Consider the following 20,779-nt stretch of genomic DNA (forward strand, 5'->3'; position numbering starts at 1 on the left):
CCAGTGGTTTTAGCACAACTTTGATAGTCTGCAAAAGAATTGGACATGAATTTCTAAAACACTGGACCCTGCTCTGCCCCAACTTCTCATATGCACTGGGAGAGCTGGTGGGAGAGGGGAGCCCCCTGAGCTCAGTCCGTGGGCCATTTTTCCCACAGGGTAGGAAATTGGGACCTCCCAACTGTCAGCTCATTCCTCTAGGCCACACTGCCTCAGTGCAGAGGCGATGCATGTCCACAACTCCCATTATTTTAGTTGCAGCTAATATGCAGACATTCTAAGCACTTAAGAGACACTCGGGGCCCATTGGGATGCCTAGAAAGGAGGTTTATACAACTAGTGCTCTGTGCCTAAATTTTGGTTTAGTGACTGACTTGGCATCTTGTAGGAAGAACGTTGCAAAGGCAGTTAGAGAGGGCGCCTTTGGGGCGTGACATTCCACTTCTCTTAACCACAAGACCAATTTCTTTTCTTCCTGTAGTCTTCTGCCTCACTTGTTACACACCTTCTATCTTTTGCAACAAATAAGGTGGTAGGGTGCCTGCACATGGCCTAATCTGCCACACAACTGTGACTCATCCCAGGCAAGGGTCCTGTGCAAAGAAATAACACGTGTGTGGGCAAAATGAAAGCTGAATGTGTAGCCAACTTGAGAGTGTAACTTTCACCTTCGTTTTTAATGTGGTAAATATATTACTGGGGTGATCCTAAATGTCAGCAATTCTGAAGTGAATAGATAGCAACGGCGATGAAATCCAGTCCCTGGGACCATTCTCCATCCTGGTCCAGAACACTGGTGATGGATGCAGTTGAGTTTTCCATTGCTTCTAGAGCCAATGGAATCATTCAGTAGCAGCCCCTTGGTTTTAAAGCGGGGTCAGCAACCTAGGGTGCTAAAGCCAAATGTGGCTCTCGGGAGTCAGATATGGCTCTTGTGGAGCCCCTCCCTTACTCCCCCTGCAGCAGGGAGCTTGTGCTGGTGCTACAGCCTTATGGCCCCCCAGAAGACTGGAAAGCCAGTGGGGGGCAGGGAGCCCCGAGGCTCCCCTCCAGATCCAGTGTGCAGGGAAAAAGCAGAACTAAAAATAGCTTGGCCCCACAGCGTTTTCCTCCCCCCCCCCCCCCGTGTGGGGGAAACCAGGAACCAAACATGGCTCCCTGCATATGGTTAATTTGTTCACTTGGAGGACACTTCCCGCAGGCCTCCCTTCCCAACCTTTCCCAAAGGCTTCCTGCCGGCAAATGGGAGCAGTGGGAAATATGTCACATGGTGCAAAAAACAGTAAGTGCCCCTCATGCCCAAACCCCCTCTCACTTGTCCCACTGGCCAGACAGCTTCCTTCCAGCACCCTGTCTTCCCTGCCTCCTGGTCAGTCCCCCTGGCCAACTCCCCTGCCCCAAGCCAGACACCCCTTACCCCCAGCCTCCTGGCCAGTCAGCTTGCCCCCTGACCAAAATGCCTCCTGCCCTCTGCCTCTGGCCAGACCTGGCACCCTCACTCCACCTCTTCCCCAGATCCTGTACTCCCAACCCTATGTCATTCACTGGGAGCCCCATCCTGCACACTTAATGCCTCATTTTTGCCCCGACCCAGAGCCTAGGTGGGCCCACAAAATCCACTAATCCTGGAGCCCCAGAAGAGTATATCTGACCTGAGGCCTTGAACCTCAGTCCTCCCTGCCTCTCCCCCCACTATGGGGCTGGAGCACCGGGGGAGTGAGGTGTTTCAGTTGGGGGGTCACATCAGCGAGGGTTGGAGGTTTTTGGAGGTGTGATGTGTGGGTTGGGGTTTTTTTCCTTCTTTTTCTTCACTTGTGTGGTCCCCAGCTGATTTTTCTGTGGGTCAGTGGCCTCCAACCCAAAAAAGTTTCCCCACCCCTGCCATAAATAAAGACCATGTTGAAACCTTTTGTGTTTGGACATAGTGTTTTACTTTTATTTAAAAATGAAACCTGGCCAACAAGCCCCTAATTGGGGCTCAGCTCCCATCTGCTCACAGCATCATAACACTCCTGCACCCATACACCAACCCTGAGCCCATCATACACCTGAATCCCCTACCCCGAGTCCCTCATGTCCCCTGCCCATAACACTTGTACACCCCAACCTTGTGCCCTGAGCCCCTCATACATCCCAACCTGGACTCCTGCACCCCCATATCACTAGCCCCCTGCCATAAGATTGACAGAAGACATCCTGAATGTGTGTATGAAGCTGAATTTGGCCAGTTATGATGTAAACTTCAAAGAACTGTGCGAGAAGATGCAGCAGCAGCAGAAGTCCCGTTAAATAAAGTCTGTGAGTACAATGTTTCATTTGTGCTATCATTAATCATTGTCAGTTATCGATAATATTAAGCTGTGTATTTTCAGTCATGTAAGTGGGCGTTCTTATACGGCTTTTTGTTGACCACTTGTTCTGAATTTTGTTGTAGTTTGGCTCTTTGGTTTGAAATGGTTGCCAATCCCTGTTTTAAAGAGAGTCCTGTTTAATTCTTCCAGAACCTTACTTAGGTCTGGTATGATCTGATACAGTGCTTAGGTGTTGGCATTATTTTTATACAGTAGTATAACCCTGGTGCTTGTTCATCTGTCTGCATTAAGGGATTGTGCTGCTTAAACTTTCATTAGGTTCTAGATGGATAATTATAGCAGTGCAAAAACGTACGTGTGTGTGTGTGTGTGTGTGTGTGTAAAAAAAAAAAAAAAAAAAAAAAAAGCCCTTAACAAGAATCAGATCCCCATGAAAGATGAGGTAATCTGTAAGGCTGATAAGAAAATTTTGGGATTGTTTTGGTTAAAAAGTTGTGACCAAGCTTCTGTTAAAGTTGTAGTTTTAATGCAGTCGGACATCAGTTCCCTGTGTGTGTGTGGGCGTGGGCCTAGTCTTAGGTTTCCCCTCTTCTTTCTTGCTGATGAAGAATGACTATCCCATCTGGATATCCACACACAGAACACCAGCTCTGTGGATGCATCCACAGACCAGCTCCTGCACCTTCATCTGAGGCATGTAGCCTATGGTCCCAAGAAGGATATCAGCACTGAATAGAAGGTGTATAGCTCACTAGCTTCTCAAAGGCAAGCATGGTAGAGGGATGGCTGGGCTAAATTTGAGTGGTCTTGCAACCCTGTGCACCAATTTGTAATGCCACTCAATTTTTTTAAACAGCCTTTAATTCAGTTTCCTAGGAGGACATGGTAGATCTCTTGGCAACATTTTTTTTTTGTTATGGGATTGGAAGAATCCTGACCTGTGGTGATGTGAATGTTTAGAACCATTGCTTCTGCTGCTGTTGGGAGAGCCAGGTTCATGTGATTAGTAAGAGGCCAGAGTTGATCATTGGGGAGAAAAAAACAGCATCTGCCACCCTCATTTCCTGCTGAATATTATGGGACCACTGTAAAATCTGACTTTGGACTTGGGTTTCTTTCTTCAGTCTAATACTGCTATTCTCAGTATCTGTGTTCTTAACCTAGAGCTAGGGCTGCTTGCTTTTACCACCCCTTCTAGTGAGAAGAGACTTGCTCGTAGGCTATCCCCTGTAGGTGGTTGCACAGATCTCTTTTGGTCCTTGGAAGAGAACCTTCCAGTTAAGAAATTGTGAACTAGGGATAATATAAATATGGAGATCTACGATCTCATAGAGCTGGAAGGGACCTTGAGAGGTCATTGAGTCCAGTTCCCTGCCCTCACAACAGGACCAAGTACCATCCCTGACAGATTTTGCCCCAGATCCCTAAATGGCCCCCTCACACCTCTGGGTTTAGCAGGCCAATGCTCAAACCACTGAGCTATCCCTCCCCTAACAGTATAGTCGATTAACCAATTAACCGATGAGCAAAAAGCTTATCGGTTAATGGTATAGACTACACGCATCCCCCTCCCCCCCTTTGTCAGCACTTTTTTTTTTTTTTTAAGCGGACTGGCCAGTAGCTCAGCTCAGTCCCCGCTTGCACTGGGCCCTGGACTTACCCCTGCTGTGGCTCTGCATTTAAAGTGTATTAGGAAGCAGGCAGCCTGGCTCAGTTCTAACTCTTGCTAGTTCCGGGCACTCAGACCCCTACTCGCCCCCCCGCCCCCCGACAGGGGCTGCCCGGGGACTATAGGCTAGTCGACTAACCAATAAGAATTCATGAGGTTAATCAACTATTTAATTAACTGATATTTAACATCCCTATTGTGAGCAGTGTCTTTTTCTCATTTTTTTAAATTAATGTTCACTTAAGATTGTGCTGAAGGAACTTGACTGTTCTTGTTGTAACATCTGAACTTGTTCCAGGATTCCAGGACTGAACAGGCTATGCTGCTTTATACAGTGTTCTCTTGCTGTGTAGCCCTTCCTGTACTCATGTTTCATGTCTTGCCCTCTGCAACTATCAAACTGTGGATATAAAGTCCAAATGACTATAGGACTATGCACCCCGTACAGGTTTAGAAGGAGTATCTGGTATTTATTAACTTGGTGTAAATAATTAAACTTTCTTAGCAAGCTAGCAGTGGGCTTCCTCAAACGTGCTAGCCATGGAATGGTTTGAAGAGAACACTTCTCTCCTTCAGAGGAAATATTTAAATGTCTGAAGTGCTGAAAATAGTTGTGATTTTTGTATATATTTTTTAACTTGTAACATTTCTGACTTCTTGAGTACTGTTATCAAATATGCTTGGTAGCCTTGCACATCTGTAGATGCACATATGATTGCAGAAATGGTTTTTTTTTTACAGTGTTTTAACTGTGCTGGACTACGTATAGGCTGACAAAGTGGTTTCTGAAATACTCAAACTATACACTATGGATTGGTGGCTGTATTTATTTTTTTGTCAATTCAACTATTGTTCCATATGGGATTGGAGATTCTTGTACCCATTCATAACCTTTGGAAAAAGGCACAGGCCTATTAATTATGCATGTGTAATAGATATACTTTCATTCATCTGAAGAAGTGGGTTGTGCCCACGAAAGCTCATGATACCATCTACATTTTTGTTAGCCTCTAAGGTGCTGCAAGACCATTCATTGCTTTTTAATTAAAAAAAAAATTTTTTTTAAAGCTACAACCAGGTATTGATGCCATGGGAATTTATTCTGGGCACTTATTTCCCCCCATTATGGTAGTAACTGAACTCCACACAACCTGTCGTGTATTTGTTGTCTTCACCCCTGTGAGATTCAGAAATCTAGGTTGCAGGTGGGGAATTGAGGCTCGGAGAATGTAAGGGACTTGGTCAGAGTTGCACAGAAAACCTGTCAGAGCAAGGATTTGAGGCCAGATCTTCCAAATCCATGTTGGTGCTCTAACCAGTAGCCATCCATCCTCTCTAGAAGTGGGATTGTACCTCTGTGTTATGACAGTATTTGTTATGGGAAAGTATTGTTTTATGGGACAATGCCAGTCTTTCCTTTGTGCTCCTTATTTTAATTGTGCATGGCACTTATGAGGGAAGGCCTCAGTTTTCCTGCAATGGGATATGTTTACAGTAAATAAAAACATTAAGCATTGCCAGTTGATGGCTGCAGCACACCAGACCTGGGTGTTTTGATGATACATGTTGGTGAACAGTAGCAATATAATAAGAGTATTCATTTATGTAAAATGCATTCCTGCAATTAATGTGCTAGAGAAAGGAAAAACTAGTAAAACACTTGACCTAATATGATCTTCCAGTAGTCAGACATAAGTGTATGGAAATGGTTGCTGTAGACCCATTCTGCTTACCTACTTGTCTAAACTCCAAAAATATTCCCAAAATAGTTCTGCAAACCCTATCTCTTCGCTCATGTGATGGAAATGAAGACACTTGTGCTTTCTGCTCAAAGGTGATTTGACTGCTCTTCACTGAAGGAAGAACTTCCATTGAAAAAACATTTGCATACATGATGTGGGAGTTTTTAAAATCAAGTGAAGTAATGTTCCTGCCCTATAAGAGAGAGAGAGCAGCTGAGTGTTCCTGTTCAGCCTTCAAACTACTCATATCAGCCTTCAACAATCCTCTTTTTCCCAATTCCTTGACCCTAACGTATAGTGCACAATGTTGTCCGAAGTGTGACTTCAGGGAAAGAAAAGGAAGAAAATTTGATTCTAAGAAGATAGCTCAGTAAGAGCACTGGGTACCAGGAAATCTGATCCACAAAATGTTACCTTACTGGCTTGTTGATGGGTGGACCACCTTTTAGAAGTGCATTGTTTTTCAGGAGGGCTGTAGTATTTGTACTAGATGTGCACAGACTTAGCTTTGAATCTGCTGATTGTGCTGCACTGTTAGAGTTGCCATTGCTGAAGAGATGCAGTAGCAATATCTGTCTTTCCTTTTTTCATTTGTTGATTTATGGCTTCTTGTTATACCTGTTTCTGAAACCAGTGAAGAGTTTGAAGCATTGGCTGTTCCTCCTCTCCCCCTGGCATTGGCATAGTCATTAATTTGGGTATCTGCTCTCCTTTTTAACTTGCTAAACAACCCAGTGTTACCACCTTTGCTTTAAAAGCAGCTTAATGCCTGGGCTGATGTGAGGCTAGAAGCTCACAGCCAGAAGGAAAGGCCGGGAAAACTAAAAGAAACTCCTCATAATTTAGGCATCAGGATTGTTGTGACTGAGGGGGAAATATGACCTGTCATTTAAACCGTATATGTACTTTTCATAAGTTTTATTTAGGGCCAATTCTAAGATGTGTGTTTGTAGGATTGGGATTCATGTAAGGCTTGCGAAAGTAATGTATCCAAATCAGTATGATGTTGGCTTTGCTGCTTTTGAGTGTCTTTCCTATTCCTTGACAGCAAAGGCTTGGCTGCAGCTCTTGCAGTGTCTTTCTTCTCCCAGCAACCTCTTTTCTCAGTGTAGACATGAGTTTTACTTTTGGCTTTTGAATGCAAATCGGTCACCTGATTCTACATGCTGGAAGGTAGTTATTTGATACAAGGACCTCAAGTTGCATCACTTGTAAGTACGAGTACCTTCTTCACCTGCCCACTGAACTTTAAAATAAAATTAAAGTAATTACAAGGCGGTGAAATTAGTGATGTTCTCTTGATCATGAGACTATTTACTTTCATGCTATCCTGGACCTTGTCAGAACTAGGGATGTTAAATTTCGATTAATCAGCTAATTGAGTAGTCAATGGAATTTCCATTGACTACTTGATTAGTTAAGAGCCTGTGGCTCTTGTGCATTTCAAATGGAGAGGTGCAGCAGTTGAGAAATTTTCAAGGGTATAGTATTCCCATTTTACAGATGGAGAAACTGAGATGCAAGGGTTAAAATGAGGTACCAGAAGTCACACAAGAAATCTAGAAGAGGACCTCCTGACTTAGTTCTGTGCTTTTAATCATGGACTATTCTTTCCTTCCTTACAAACCAGTTATGGGCCTCAGTCTCCTAGAAAACTGACAATGAAGCACATTTCTGAATAAAGTGCACTTTTTCATTATTGTACAATAAAAGAGTATGGAATTCAGGGGTGGTTTTCTTTCATTATCTTCTCTTACCTCTAGTTAAACTTTCTGGTTTGTCAGTTCCACATCCAGGACCTGACTTCTCTTGAAAAGTATGTGTGCACCAGTAACTTCACTCTCTCTCCTTGGTTTTGGGTCTGTCTTACATGTCTATTGCTTTGCAACCGCACCTGCAGCAGAAAAAGATCTCTACAGAAAGGAAAAAGTGATTTATCTGAGAATCCGACAGAAGTTGGACCCTGTCACATTTCCATGTATAAAGGGCTTTTTAATAAAACAAATTTTGCTTTGAATCCTGGAATCCTCTGTTGCAGGGACTTCCCTCGGGTCTAATGTTTTAGAGCACAGATTGAATGCCAGCACTGTTGGGTAGCTGAGGATGCCCTGCTGTGTCTGGAGTCTGCATTGCTCATTTGGGATGAAGAGCAGGGTTTTAGGGAACCAGATGGCTAATGGTGACTGAAAGTTCATTGCTGGCTACAGTTGTCTGAATAGACTTATTAGTCAGTTTTGAAGCTATTTTGAAGTTTTAATGATGCTTACTGAGAATACTGGCTTGTGAATGATCAGAATGGCTTAGACTGTTCAGCTGTTCTGAATCCCATCACTGAGTAGCACTGGTATCTGGAATAGTGATAGAGATGTAGCCGTGTTAGTCTGGGGTAGTTGAAGCAAAATGCAGGACAATGTAGCACTTTAAAGACTAACAAGATGGTTTATTAGATGATGAGCTTTCGTGGGCCAGACCCACTTCCTCAGATCAAATAGTGGAAGAAAATAGTCACAACCATATATACCAAAGGATATTTGTTCATTTTTTTTAATTGTATCCTTTGGTATATATGGTTGTGACTATTTTCTTCCACTATTTGATCTGAGGAAGTGGGTCTGGCCCACGAAAGCTCATCATCTAATAAACCATCTTGTTAGTCTTTAAAGTGCTACATTGTCCTGCATTCTGGTATCTGGAAGATAGTTGGGCTTTTCACTTGCATTGTGGCTATTTTCTCCTGGTCTGTGTTGTGGGTTTTTGTACTTGTTTCAAGGGATTTATTTTCATGTCTTGTTACCAGACTTGATCAACATTTGATCTTCTACCTCTTCTAGTACATATGCGAGTGTGCTACCAAAATGCCACAATACACCCATACCTAGAAGGAGCATCTGGCAACAGGTTGACTGGTGATTGTGTCTGTTCCATAAAGCTTTTTGCTGAGCTCCTGCGCGGACTGACTGACTAAATTTATGAGCAGAATTTGATGTCTACCTTGCCAAAAGCCATATAACTACTATCAAATTTCTATTTTTTACTACTTTAAACCACTCTATATACATCTCTAGGTAAGAGAGGGAGGTGGCAAAAAGAACCTACTGTTTTATTTCATCTGACCAGGCATGGTATAGGTCAGACATGCACAACACATGTCCCTTTATCCTCTGTAGCCAGTATTGTTGAGAACACTGCAAGGAAACTTTAGCTTCTGATTTTTCTCCCTATGCAACAAACTGGAATTCTGTGGGGGCAGGCTTATTTGATCACTTTTTGACTATTTTGAAACACCTTGGATTTAAAATTTGCTGTACTGACACCCTAGCAAAACTTGATGAATGCGCAAAATATAAAAAGTCATTTTTGTTACCTGGATGGAGGCATCATGGGTTTGTTTGTTCAATGTCTTCAGACATGGGTTTTGGATTCTGTAACAAAGGGCTATGTTGGACCAGCAAAAGGAGCTTTTACCTCCTCTAGTTGTGTGTCATGGTTCTTGTATTTTTTTTTTTTTTTTTTTTGCAAGCGGCATAGTAGACGCCCAGATTCGCACAACTAGTATTAGCAAGGTTGAGCCTGACTGGCATCTTTATAAGCACTGACTTAGCTTAAAAACGCAGGAGTGCCTTTCTCACTCCCCTCTTGAACTGCTAGATACACTATAAATCTCTTTTGCTAGCTCCCTTGCAACACACTTTGCCTTAATAACACATGACTATTTCCAGGTAGACCAGTCTCTGAGTCCATCTCCGTGTAAATGCTGTAGGTTACTGAAACATATAGCCTCTATGGCAATCTTTCAGATAGTATGGAAGTGGAGGACTGTATAAAATACCTAATAACTTTGGAGTGATAAATGCAATGGTCATCTGTCATGGAGAATAACTTGCTGAACAGGGAAACTTTGATAAGTAGGATTTGGTGGCTTTGGTAGAAAGGATTTAAAAGTCACAGGCCAGAAAGAGGAGAGGTGATTTGGAAAAACTCTGGCTTCTGAAAAAGTTCATCTACTGTTGCTGAGGATTTCCTGATAATTGTGGACTGTCTTAGATTAGCTACTTGAGCTTTTATGAAACTAGGGTCCTCTTGGTAAGCCTGCTTGTTGTATGACACCCCTATTTGCTGATGTAACATATCTTGCCTTAATTCACAATAGTAGTTAATTTTTTAGCCTCCATCTTTTGATACCTGCAGAGCATAAAAAAGATTCTCTTCTTGTGCCACCTTCTAATATTTATATAGCTAGCACATTTTGTGAAAGGTGATTCTTTTGTGTGCTCTGAACAGACTGCCTTCTGAAGAGGACTCAGCGGTCCATTCAGCAGACATTTATGTGGTCTTGGCACCATTTTAAAAGGGATATTTCTTTTGAGTTTGCTCTCGTATGAGACACATCTTTACAAAAACTGTACTTGGCCAGTCATTGTGTGTATGTGCCTGTCCTGGTTATTTTTTTTATACATGTTTTAATTAGAACACTTGCAAAGAAAGTTCAGCTTCTGCGTACCTCTTCCATGAGGTCGTTCTTCTGTAATGGCCTGTTCTGCAAACAAAATCCCTGCCCAGACTAGTTGAAACTGTGGGATAGTAGAAACAGCAGTGTTTAGTATGGCTCATCTGGGGTGTGTGGACAGGCCTGTTCCTGAAATTAGTGATATACTGCAAAATCTTGTGTTAAAAGGAGTGTTTTTATGTAAAAGGTGGGAAGTAATTGTCCTGTTTTACTTGGCACTGGTGAGGTCTCATCTGGAGTACTGGATCTAGCACTAGGCATCACACTTTAGACAAGATGTCTCTAAATTGAAGAGTCCAGATGAGAGCAACAAAATGGTGTAAGATTTTGAAAACTTGACCTATAAGGAAAGGTTTAAGAAACATAGGCATGTTTATTCTGGAGAAAAGACAGTAGGTAAGGGAGAGTGATCTGTTTTCTCTTCAAATGTGTTAAGGGTTGCTCTAAAGAGGTTGGTGATCAATTGTTCTTCATGTCCACTGAAAGTAGGACAAGATGTAATCTACAGCAAAGGAAATCTAAATTAAATGTTAGAAAATTTTCCGAACAATACAGAGAGTGAAGCACTAGAAAAGGCTTCTAATGAGGTTGTCCCGCTGACAAGGTTTTTAAGGTCAAGTTAGGCAAACATCTGTCAGGGATGACCTGGGAGTACTTGGTCTTGCCTCATGAGGTCTCTTCTAGCCCTGTGGAATGTGGAAGGGAGAGTTCATGCTTCTGTTGGGCTACATCTACACTGTAGCACTATTTCAGGATACCAGAGATATCCCAAAATAGCTATTCTACGTCTTTTGACGATTATTTCGAAATTCAACAGGCTCGTTATTCTGACGTCCCTGTAAACCTCATTTCATGAGGAGTAAGGGACGTTTCGGAAGAGCAATTTATTTAGAAATAAGTGCTGTGTAGACAGCGCCAGGTTTTGAAATAAACTACACAATTTGCATAGCTCAAATTGTGTAGTTTATTTTGAGCTATGGATGCAGTGTAGAATGCACTCTTGCTCTTTCTCATCAGAGAGGGAACTTGCTAGTGTTCCTGACTGGAATGGACTTGGATCTTTCTGGTTGTTGATACATTTGAAATATCTCTTCCCTTCCTTTCCCCCCCATTGTAAAAGCCCTAATTCTAAATGTGGGGGAGAGTTGAATGATTCTTGATAGCAGCAGGAGAGGAGAATATCTTGCAAGTGCCTTTTTCTTCATGTAATTCCTTCCGAGGGTTCTGTAATTCTGTTCTTTTGTAACACATATATTGGCAGAGGAGTGGGTTTTTACTAGCCTTCAATTACCTCCAATTTTTGAAAGGACAAGCTTATCAAGATAAAAGTAAAAATGGATGAATTATAAATATGGTAAACTGTTCCGTCATAAGGTTATAAAAGGTGATGGGTGAGTTCAGACTGGGATATTGACCTTAATACATACAACTCCACCTTAAATAGATTAGATGAAAGTGCTTCTGAATAGAAGGTGAGCTCTGTTTATTTTTGAATGAGAATATTCATTAGTTCTGTGCACTAGCTTTTCAGCCTATACTTGTTGCAGACTAGTTGTGAAAGAGCTGAAGTTGATTTTTACACATTGTGGGGAGAGTTTGTTCCATTTAGTGGTGCCATGAAAATGGTTGCACAGGTAAGGTTTGCAGACACCAAATGCCAAATAAGTACTCACTGAAAGTTGAGTTCTCTGAACCATAATGCCTTTGGTCCTGCTGAATGTTAACTCTCGTTTGTTCTCTTTACCAAGTTAGAAAATGCCCTCTACTTCCTTGGGGCAGGTCCTCTGATGAGCTCTATTGGTGTCAATGGAGCTGTGATAGTTTATGCTAGCTAAGGAGCTACCCCTTCTGTGTCAAGCCCTGTGAATGTGTGTATGGAGCCAGGGGCGGATGAGAGTTTTGTGGGGCCCAGGACAGCACAATTTCGCGGAGCCCCTCTCACCGGGCATCTCCTCTCACCTGTGTTGCACGGCATTTCAGCATGCCACGCATGCGCTCCTCCACCATGCGGTGCGCGGCGCCGGGGAATTTAAAGTGTGGTATCCCGCCGGGCCAGTCTGCCCCTGAGTACAGGGCCCGGGGCAGCCGACCTGCTTGCCCTGCCCTATATCTGCCATTGTATGGAGCTACGTTAACCTCCATCCAGGATGCAATGAGCTGTTGAGTATCTGAGAGGTTCTTCCAATGTCCATCCTATTATGGTTCACTGATCCTTGTAAAATGTTGATCTCGGTACCTTTTCTTATTTATTTTCATTTAAAGTTCTGTAGAGTCTGGGCTTGCTGTGTATGGCTTGATGCTTCATCCTTATGGTTCACATGACATCTTGCTAGACACACTGCCCTTAATGGATCTGCCAGGTTTGAGATTCCTAGGGACCATTAGTACTTGATGACTCTTGGTCATCTTGTTTAAGAAACGAGCCAGAAATCAAGTTTCTGTTCATTACAGTCTCTTCATTTAAGACTTGCGTGATTTTGAGATGATGTAGATACTCAGTTGACATACCTTCTTGTAGATGTCAATGAGTCTGGGCTCCTCTCAGCTCCCTGCATTCAAGAGCAAAGTTCTCTTTACATTCTCAATGATTCTGAATTGAAAAGCATATTTATGGGTCACTTTCCTTTACTTGCCAGTGGGGCTGCAGTGCCCTGTATAGGTGGGAAGTGTTGGAAAATGGTTGAGTAAAGTTGCTTAGCCTGTATCCTGTTCACTTCAACACACTATGGTAGGTGTTTTCACTTTCAGTGATGCTTATGTCACTGGTTTGCTACTCTATTTGAACAATTTGTGGGCTTGAGTTAGAAGCAAGGTATTTAAAGTTACAGAGAGCATGGCTCACCTTACACCCATGTCTTGTTTGAATAGTTAAACCTGATATCTAAAAACCAACCCTCTGTAGACAGGTTTCCTAGTGGAGAGGAATAGTCTCCTTGGTACTCTCCAATACTAATTCAGCACTAATGGAGTGAGCATCAGACAGCTTGCTCTCCAGCTTCTCCAGTAACTACGGCTGGTTATGGCTTTGTGCCTGAGCAGTGTAATCCTTGCCACACAGGAAAAGAGGACAATCTTCTGAGCAGAAATCTAATTTCTTTTCTTCAGTTCTATAAGATCCCATCTGGGTTCTGCTATGGGGAATTGATGACGAGAGCTGCATCTATGAGCTTGCAAAAACAGTGTTAATCGGTGTTTTGTTGGTGAGAGCTTTTTTTCTGTCTGGCGGCTTCCAGGTCCCAGGGGCTTAGTGGTCCCTGTCCTCTGACTAGCTTGAGCATGGTAGGATTCAATAGGAGAAGCAGCAGTGACCAGCTGCTGCTTCTCCCTGAATTTGCAGGAAATGGACTTGCTGCCTTTGTATAGGAGCACAGCAGCCAAACAATAGTTTGTGCTTGCAGGGCCATGTGGTGAATCACGTGACCTCTGCTGTTTTCTGCCGGGGTCCTTACCCATCTGTTCTCTCCACTCTTTCTGGGTTATCGGGCACAGGTCCAAGTCCTCACAGGCAGCCAGCCTCATGGCCAGAGATTATGAGCACTAACCTTCCTGGCAGGGGCAGTGTGGCTTTGCTTTTTATGCAGATTAGCCATGTGCTTCTCACTTCAAGGTTCCACAGGAAAAGACATTTCCTGTGCTTGGTTCTTAGTGGGTGGTTCCCAGTACACTGTACAGGGACTGTGGGGTTGGGGCCTGTGAAATGAAAGCTTGCATGAGAGAGGGATTACAGTACATTGCCTCCCTCCCCCCTCCCATTCCACCTCTACTACTACGTCACCACAACACAACCACACGCTCTCTCATACTGTTGGTGTCATTCATTCAGTGCCAAGATTGCTTTAAAAAATTCCCTTGGCCCCAGTTCAAACAGGAGTACAGCTGGGATGTGTTAGATTTTAGGCAGTCTGCCCTCAATTTGAGATGAGTTATAAATAGCAGTGCCGACTTCCTTAACTACCACTCTTGGAGGTAAAATGCAGGTTAATTACTGTGGGAATCAATTAGGGCTTCTCTGGGTTAAACAGCCAGGGATGCTTTTTATTATTATTATTTTTTTTTATCATTTCCTCCTCTTTCCATCCCCTCACAAACATGGACAACAGATCTGATCAGAAATAAATTCAGATCCAAGGTAAGAATTTTGAAACTGTTTCTGGTTTATCCCAGCACTGGCAGATCTCTGAGAGAAGCCAATTCAAATGCTGCAAAATTAGTGTTCAGTGAGAAATTCTTCCCCCCCTTTTCTCTCTGTGTGCCCCCCTGCCTACCCTCCAAAAATATTTGTAATACTGTCATAAGTCAAAGGACTATGTGTTCGCCTGGCTGTGGAGGCTGTCAGTTTGTTCTTTGCTCTGTGGCCTCTTTCATAGTGTGTTTCATGTTGGTCTGGTAAGTGAATTAACTCAACCCTTTAGAAAGGAATGGGATCTTCTTTCATTATGTTTTCTGGTAGAATTGTGTGGTGTGTGTGTTTTTAACACTTTCACCTGCTTTGAAGCTGTAAAAAAGACTTCCCTGTTCAATCCTGCTTGTATGTATGAAACTAGCGTTTATCTTGACCAGCACATGCTGTTCTGTTACCCTGCTTAGGACAATTTTTACTCTTTTGTAAAATTGTCTCTCCGTTGTAGCAGAGCCAGCATGGTGTGTTTAGGGTAACTGTACCTTTATGCGCTTCCCATTATACAATCTGATTGGGGGTGGGGAATATTAGAGCGTGGCAGTAAACTTGCTCTGGTCTGAAACTTGGTGTTACAAGCCCTTTGCCTAGGAGAATGGATTATTTTTGGGGGAGGAAGGGGGCTTTTTGGGGTTGTGACTTTTTTTTCCCCCAAAGACTGGTTTTAATCTCTGGCATACAAGTACTTATTTTGATGTACATTGGAGTAGAGCAACTTTGGTTTTTGAAAATTTTGCTGATGACTGGATCAAAAATTGTCTAGCTCTGTAATCCTCTCAGAGTTCACAAACATGTAACAGCCTCTGAGCTTGCTTTTGGTTTCTTTTTGGTGCTCTGCGAGTGATGGTCCCTAGTGGGGTCATTGGACACTAGGAACTGTTGCCCATGCACGCCTCTGTTTGGAATCCACCTAGGGACCACACACCGCGAAGAACCTCCAGTTACAGTAAGTTACCTTCTCTTTCTAAGAATGCAGAAGAGTGTAACAAAAAGGTCTGGACTTCACTGATCAAGGAGCAGCAAAACTTTTCTCTCAATTACATCTTCGTGGCAGGGCCTTGGGCTTTTAACGTGCAATCACAGTAATCACTCCTGTGGTTTCCTGTCAGAAGGATTTCTCATGTGTCAGTCCAGAGAAGAATCTTCAGTCTCTTGCAGTCAGGGTTTGGTATTTCCTTATTTATCCTGAAGTGTTCTTGCAAGTGGACAGGCATCACTTCCTCTTGGCTTTTCCATCTGCTATTCTGTAACATCAGTGTGCAAGAGATGACTGGCTTCTGGATCAATACACCCCACCACTGCATTTCATTCCTGGCTCTTCCTTTCTTGAAGTACGTGGGTTAAATTGCATAAAGGGATTCCTGATGGTACACTTTTTGAAAAAACAGAGCAAGTGTGTGAGGGCTTTAACTATCCTAGCATTGTCAATGAAAGGGGTGATTGTATGTAATGGAAGACTTAGAAGGAAGGGGCCACGTGCTGCTATTCCACTGCTGATGTGTGCTGCAGCACTCTTAGCCTGCTCTGATTACAAGCATCAGAGATGTGTATTAAGTTTTTGTCCTTTCCTCAGGGATGAATTAGAGTTTACACTCCTTTCATATACATACTTTGATTTAAAGGGCCTCAGTTTAGAATGGTGTGTTTGTAGAAATAAACCACTTAACTATCAGACTTGCTTTTTATTTCTGGAAGCATCCATAGTATGCTGGCTGCTTTCAGTATCGATAGGCACTGACCTGGAGGATTCCCGTCTAAAGATACATGCTGTACTCCTAGTCTGAGTGGCCAAGGTGGTGATATGACCATAGTGTGGAAATACTAAGTCCTGTTTTTAAGGGCTATATATAAACTATTCCCCATCACTCTTCAAGTTTATTGGTAGCAGTCAACTGATTTCCTGTGGGTGTCATGGCAGAAGTGGATTTTGACAAGGGATTTGAAAAGTGGCATTAGCCTTGTAGGTAATCAAAGGAAGGAGAGAGATGTGCATAAGGACAAGTGTATGCTAGAAACACTGCTGGAGTGCTAGGCAGCCTGTGGCCCATTGCAATTTTGTGGCCCCAGAGACACTGTTTACCATAGCCCACGCACAGGGTTGCCTCATTCTCCTGGTTTTTGTCTGCATAGTTTTTTCCTACTGGTATTACAAAAGTGACATGTACTTAAAGCAAGGGCACATGAAGTGAGGTGAGTTGCACACAACCTTGTGAGAACGATGTACTCCTTCTGCGTCCAAAGTGCTGCTACAGTTCAGTCAGCACACCCCGCAAATTCTTGGTATGCAAGCACAGTTAGAAAAGCTACTCTATCACAGGAGACTGTCTTGGTTACAGCAATCTTACAGCCTGCTAAGATGGAGGGCCACTCACACAGCCCACTCACTAGCCTAGGTGGTCCCTCACTGTGCTCCAGCAGCACCACTGCAGTCCAGCTGGTGAAGATGTTCTGTGCTGAGAGCTCTCTCGTTGGCTTAATAATAAAGCCGCTTCCCTGAGGATCTCTTCCACCAACATAGCATTGTCCATATTGGTGCTCAGGTCACTGTAACTTATACCCGTGTGTGTGGTTTATTCCTACCCTCGAGCAGACAAAGTTTTATACCAACATCTGTTGTGTAGACAAGCCCTAGGAGACAGCATATGGTGGTGGCTGGAAGTTTAAAACGTTGATATTAATGCAAAAGGCTGGCATTATTAGGAGGAGGGGGAGGTATGGTGATAGGCGGGGACAGAAGAGTTATACAGGACTCAGAAAATGATGACCAAGGCCTGTACTTTATCATATGGAAGCAGATGGGGATGGGGGAACTGAGAGGATTCAAAGAGGGACTGACTTTAGATCATTTTCCTTGACTATAAATATGACTAGTCTCTTTTTATAAGAGCTGCTGCAAGTTCATGTGTGATTGGGTATCATTTAAAAACAAAAAAAAAATGCTTGGTTCTAAAACTCATTCTTTCCATAGGCATGGCTCTGAAAGCTAATGGGGGGCATTTTATATTGTTGAAAAAAATTGATTTAGAAATAATAGGTACGCATTTCAAAAGTTACACGAGAAACTTGTAAAACACACATTAAAAAGTAGAAACGTGACTTTACACATGAATTGATGAGAGCACTTGTAGCACCCATGCTCTGAAATAAATGTCTGGATTAATGCAACAGTGCGGCTGAATTTCTAAATGCACAAAAGGCCCTACTCATTCTGCGAGCAGAGGTAAGCAAGAAACTATCAGTGCCTGGGGGATGCTGTGGGAGCCATGAACATTTTGACTTCTTTGCACTTAAATTTTCAGCTATAGCGTTGCATTAACATAACTTTTATAGAGGATTTAATTATTTGTGGTGTACATGCTGTTTAAACTACTCCCTGCTGGGAGGAAAGACCCTTCCACTTTTCATGTGAAATGAATGTTCTTTAGTTCCCCAGTTGGATATATCAACTGACTTTCCTTTTTCCTGGCCTCATAAGAGATGACACAATGTAAAAAGATTCTTCAGAGCCTGATAGTGCTGTAGGGAGTGTCTGTCGGCCTTGTGTGCTTGCGTCTCTTCCAGAAAGTGTTGCTGTGTTTGAGTATTACTGCATTTTTGTGAGCTGATAGCTCATTAGTTGAGGAGATGCAAGATAGCTTACAGCTTAGATTTTTTAGCACTCTTTCTTGCTTACCAGTTCTTTATGGTTGTATGGGAGTAAGGATTGTATATGCAAATATAATAGTTTTTACATGTGTTTTGACTTTCTTCACAGCCATCAAGCCCAATGGATCAAATGGGGAAGATGAGACCTCAGCCATATGGAGGAAGTAACCCATACACACAGCAGCAGGGACCTCAGACGGGGCCACAGCAAGGCCATGGATATCCAGGACAACCATATGGGCCACAGACTCCCCAGAGATATCCCATGGGAATGCAAGGCAGGACACAGAGTGCAATGGGCAGCATCTCATATGCACAGCAGGTAGAGCGAAAAATAAAACACCTTCCATGCCTCATCACAGCCCATTCTTCTCTGACTAGCAGAGGAGTGAGCTCTTCAAATATGTTTCCCATAATGGGACCATCTTCAACAAGTTCTGCTATGTACCGTCCTCTGTTATTGAGGTAAAAATGTTATTTGTTTAGACCAATGGTCTCCAGCCTTTGTAAGCACGAGATCACGTTTTGAATTTAAGTGCAATCCACGATCTACCTCCAACTCAAACACCATTGCCCTGCCTCTTTCCCGCCTCTTCTCCGAGGCCCTGCCCCTACTTACTCCATCCGCCCTCCCTCATCCTCACGCGTATCAGTCTGCGGGCAGAGGGCTGGGGTGTGGGGGAGAGGAGATATAGATTCTGATCTTGGGCTAAAGGATTTGAAGTGTGGGAGGGGTTTGGAGCTGAGCCTGGGGCAGGGAGTTGAAGTGTAGGTTCAGGGTGCAGGCTCTGGGAGGGAGTCAGGGCTAGGGGCAGGGGTTTGGGATGCAGAGAGGTTCAGGTCTGGGTCCAGGGTTGGGAATGTGGGCTCCAGCTGGGCACAGGTGGCTTCTGGGTGGTGGTGCAGGGGCGTATGGAAGGCTTACCCCGACTTTAGCCCTGCACCACTTCCAAAAGCATCCAGCAAACTCTCTCCATCCCTGCCTTCTCTCCTGCCCCTTCCTCCCCCAGCCTTTGGAGATGGGGGTACAGGGTGGGGGGAAGGGCACTCTGACATCAGCACCCCCTTGTCGTCTTCCTGTGCCCTGCACAGCAAACAAGAGGCTTTTGGAGGGAGGGAAGGGGGGAATCCAAGGCAGAGGGCCGGCGCAGCACATCAGTCCTGAGACAGGCAGATACATTGCCAGCACTTGACAGACTCCCAGCCAAACCTGTCAGGATCCCCTGTCAAAGGCTCCAAGATCTACCAGTAGATCCCGATCTACTGGTTGATGACCACTGGGGCTTAGACTGTGTGTTGTGATGTGGTTGGACTTAAACCAATGACTCCTTATGTGATGGACAGGGTTCAGTGATGATCTTGCTCTCCAGGGAGATGACAATAGATATTTAGTATCACAAATATAGGGGGGGAGGAGAGAGGGAGGACAGCTAATTGATTAAAATAGCAGCTACATGAATCTTTAAACCAACATAGATCTAGAACGACTCCTGAATAACTTAAAGTTCCAGGTCAGGGAGGCTTGCTACTTCATCTCTTCATGATGCCTTGCAGAATTCAAAAGACTGCCTTTACAGTGGGGCTTCACTCTTTGTGGTGATTTACTTACACATGAGGATGAGCTAATAGACATCACAATGAAATCCTTGTGATCCATATTAAAGATCTGTAATTTCCAGAGGAAATCTGGCATACCACCAGCTTTGCTGTTTCCTTGGAGGGGTACTTATCTAGGAAGCAGCGTTTCTATTACCTTTCCAGTTAATTGCCCAACAAAGCTGCATAGGAGTCGTCTGCAGAAACTCCTACATATTCTAGTTGTTTGTGGAATTTGTTTCTAACTTGCATAATTATACTTTTCTTGTGTAGATTCCTCCTTATGGACAGCAGGGCCCAAGTGCATACGGACAGCAGAGCCAGACTCCATATTACAACCAGCAAAGTCCTCATCCCCAACAACAGCAGTCGCCATACTCGCAGCAAGCACCATCCCAGACCTCTCACTCCCAACCTTCTTATCAACAACAGCAGACTCAGTCTCAACCTCCGCAGCTTCCATCGTCCCAGCCTCCATACTCACAGCAGCAGTCCCAGACGCCCCATCAGCAGTCCCCATCTCCATATCCCCAGCAGCCGCCAGCAGCCCAGCCACACCAACAGAGCCAGCCTCCGTACTCCCAGCAGCAGTCGCAGTCACCCTACCAGCAGCAGCAACAAACTCCGCAAACAGCCTCCTCTGCTCTTTCTCAGCAGTCTTCTTCATACCCTCAGTCACAGCCGCAGCAACAGCCACCATCTGCATACTCCCAGCAACGCTTTCCACCTCCACAGGTAGCACCTCTGCTGCTCACTGTCCCCTTCCGTTGGTAACTACCAGAATTTGCCCATTTTAAAATCACTGAACCCCTAGTTAACCATGATTAAACTAATGAACAGATCACCCTCTGTCGGCATAGACCTGTCTCCCCTTTGGCTGTGATGGAGAAATGAGACCACTGAATGCTCAGAGTGTAGGCTACTATGTAGAGAAGGTCACCAAGACAGTAGTGTTCAGAAACGACTGTTTGTACTTGGTGAATACTGTTAATTGGCAATACAGGCAGTCCCCGGGTTACATGAATCCGACTTACATCGGATCCCTACTTACAAACGGGGTGAGGCAACCCCGCACTAGCTGCTTCCCCCCAGCAGACCAGGGAGATGAGAAGCTAGCGTCCCCCCAAGCAG

The 20,779-nt window shown here is 43.9% G+C and overlaps 1 protein-coding gene across 3 annotated transcripts in view; it reads left to right on the forward strand.

The window, feature by feature from the left end:
- The window catches only part of ARID1A (AT-rich interaction domain 1A), an 87,578-nt gene that overhangs the window by 12,349 nt on the left and 54,450 nt on the right, over positions 1-20,779 (forward strand). For all 3 annotated transcript variants that reach the window (XM_075908744.1, XM_075908745.1, XM_006139147.4), the window contains 2 exons: positions 18,162-18,374; positions 19,922-20,383. In XM_075908744.1, coding sequence (XP_075764859.1) covers positions 18,162-18,374; positions 19,922-20,383 — 675 coding nt within the window. The remainder of the gene's footprint in view (positions 1-18,161; positions 18,375-19,921; positions 20,384-20,779) is intronic.

The sequence above is a fragment of the Pelodiscus sinensis genome, chromosome 25, assembly GCF_049634645.1.
Source record: "Pelodiscus sinensis isolate JC-2024 chromosome 25, ASM4963464v1, whole genome shotgun sequence".
Lineage (NCBI taxonomy): Eukaryota > Metazoa > Chordata > Testudines > Trionychidae > Pelodiscus > Pelodiscus sinensis.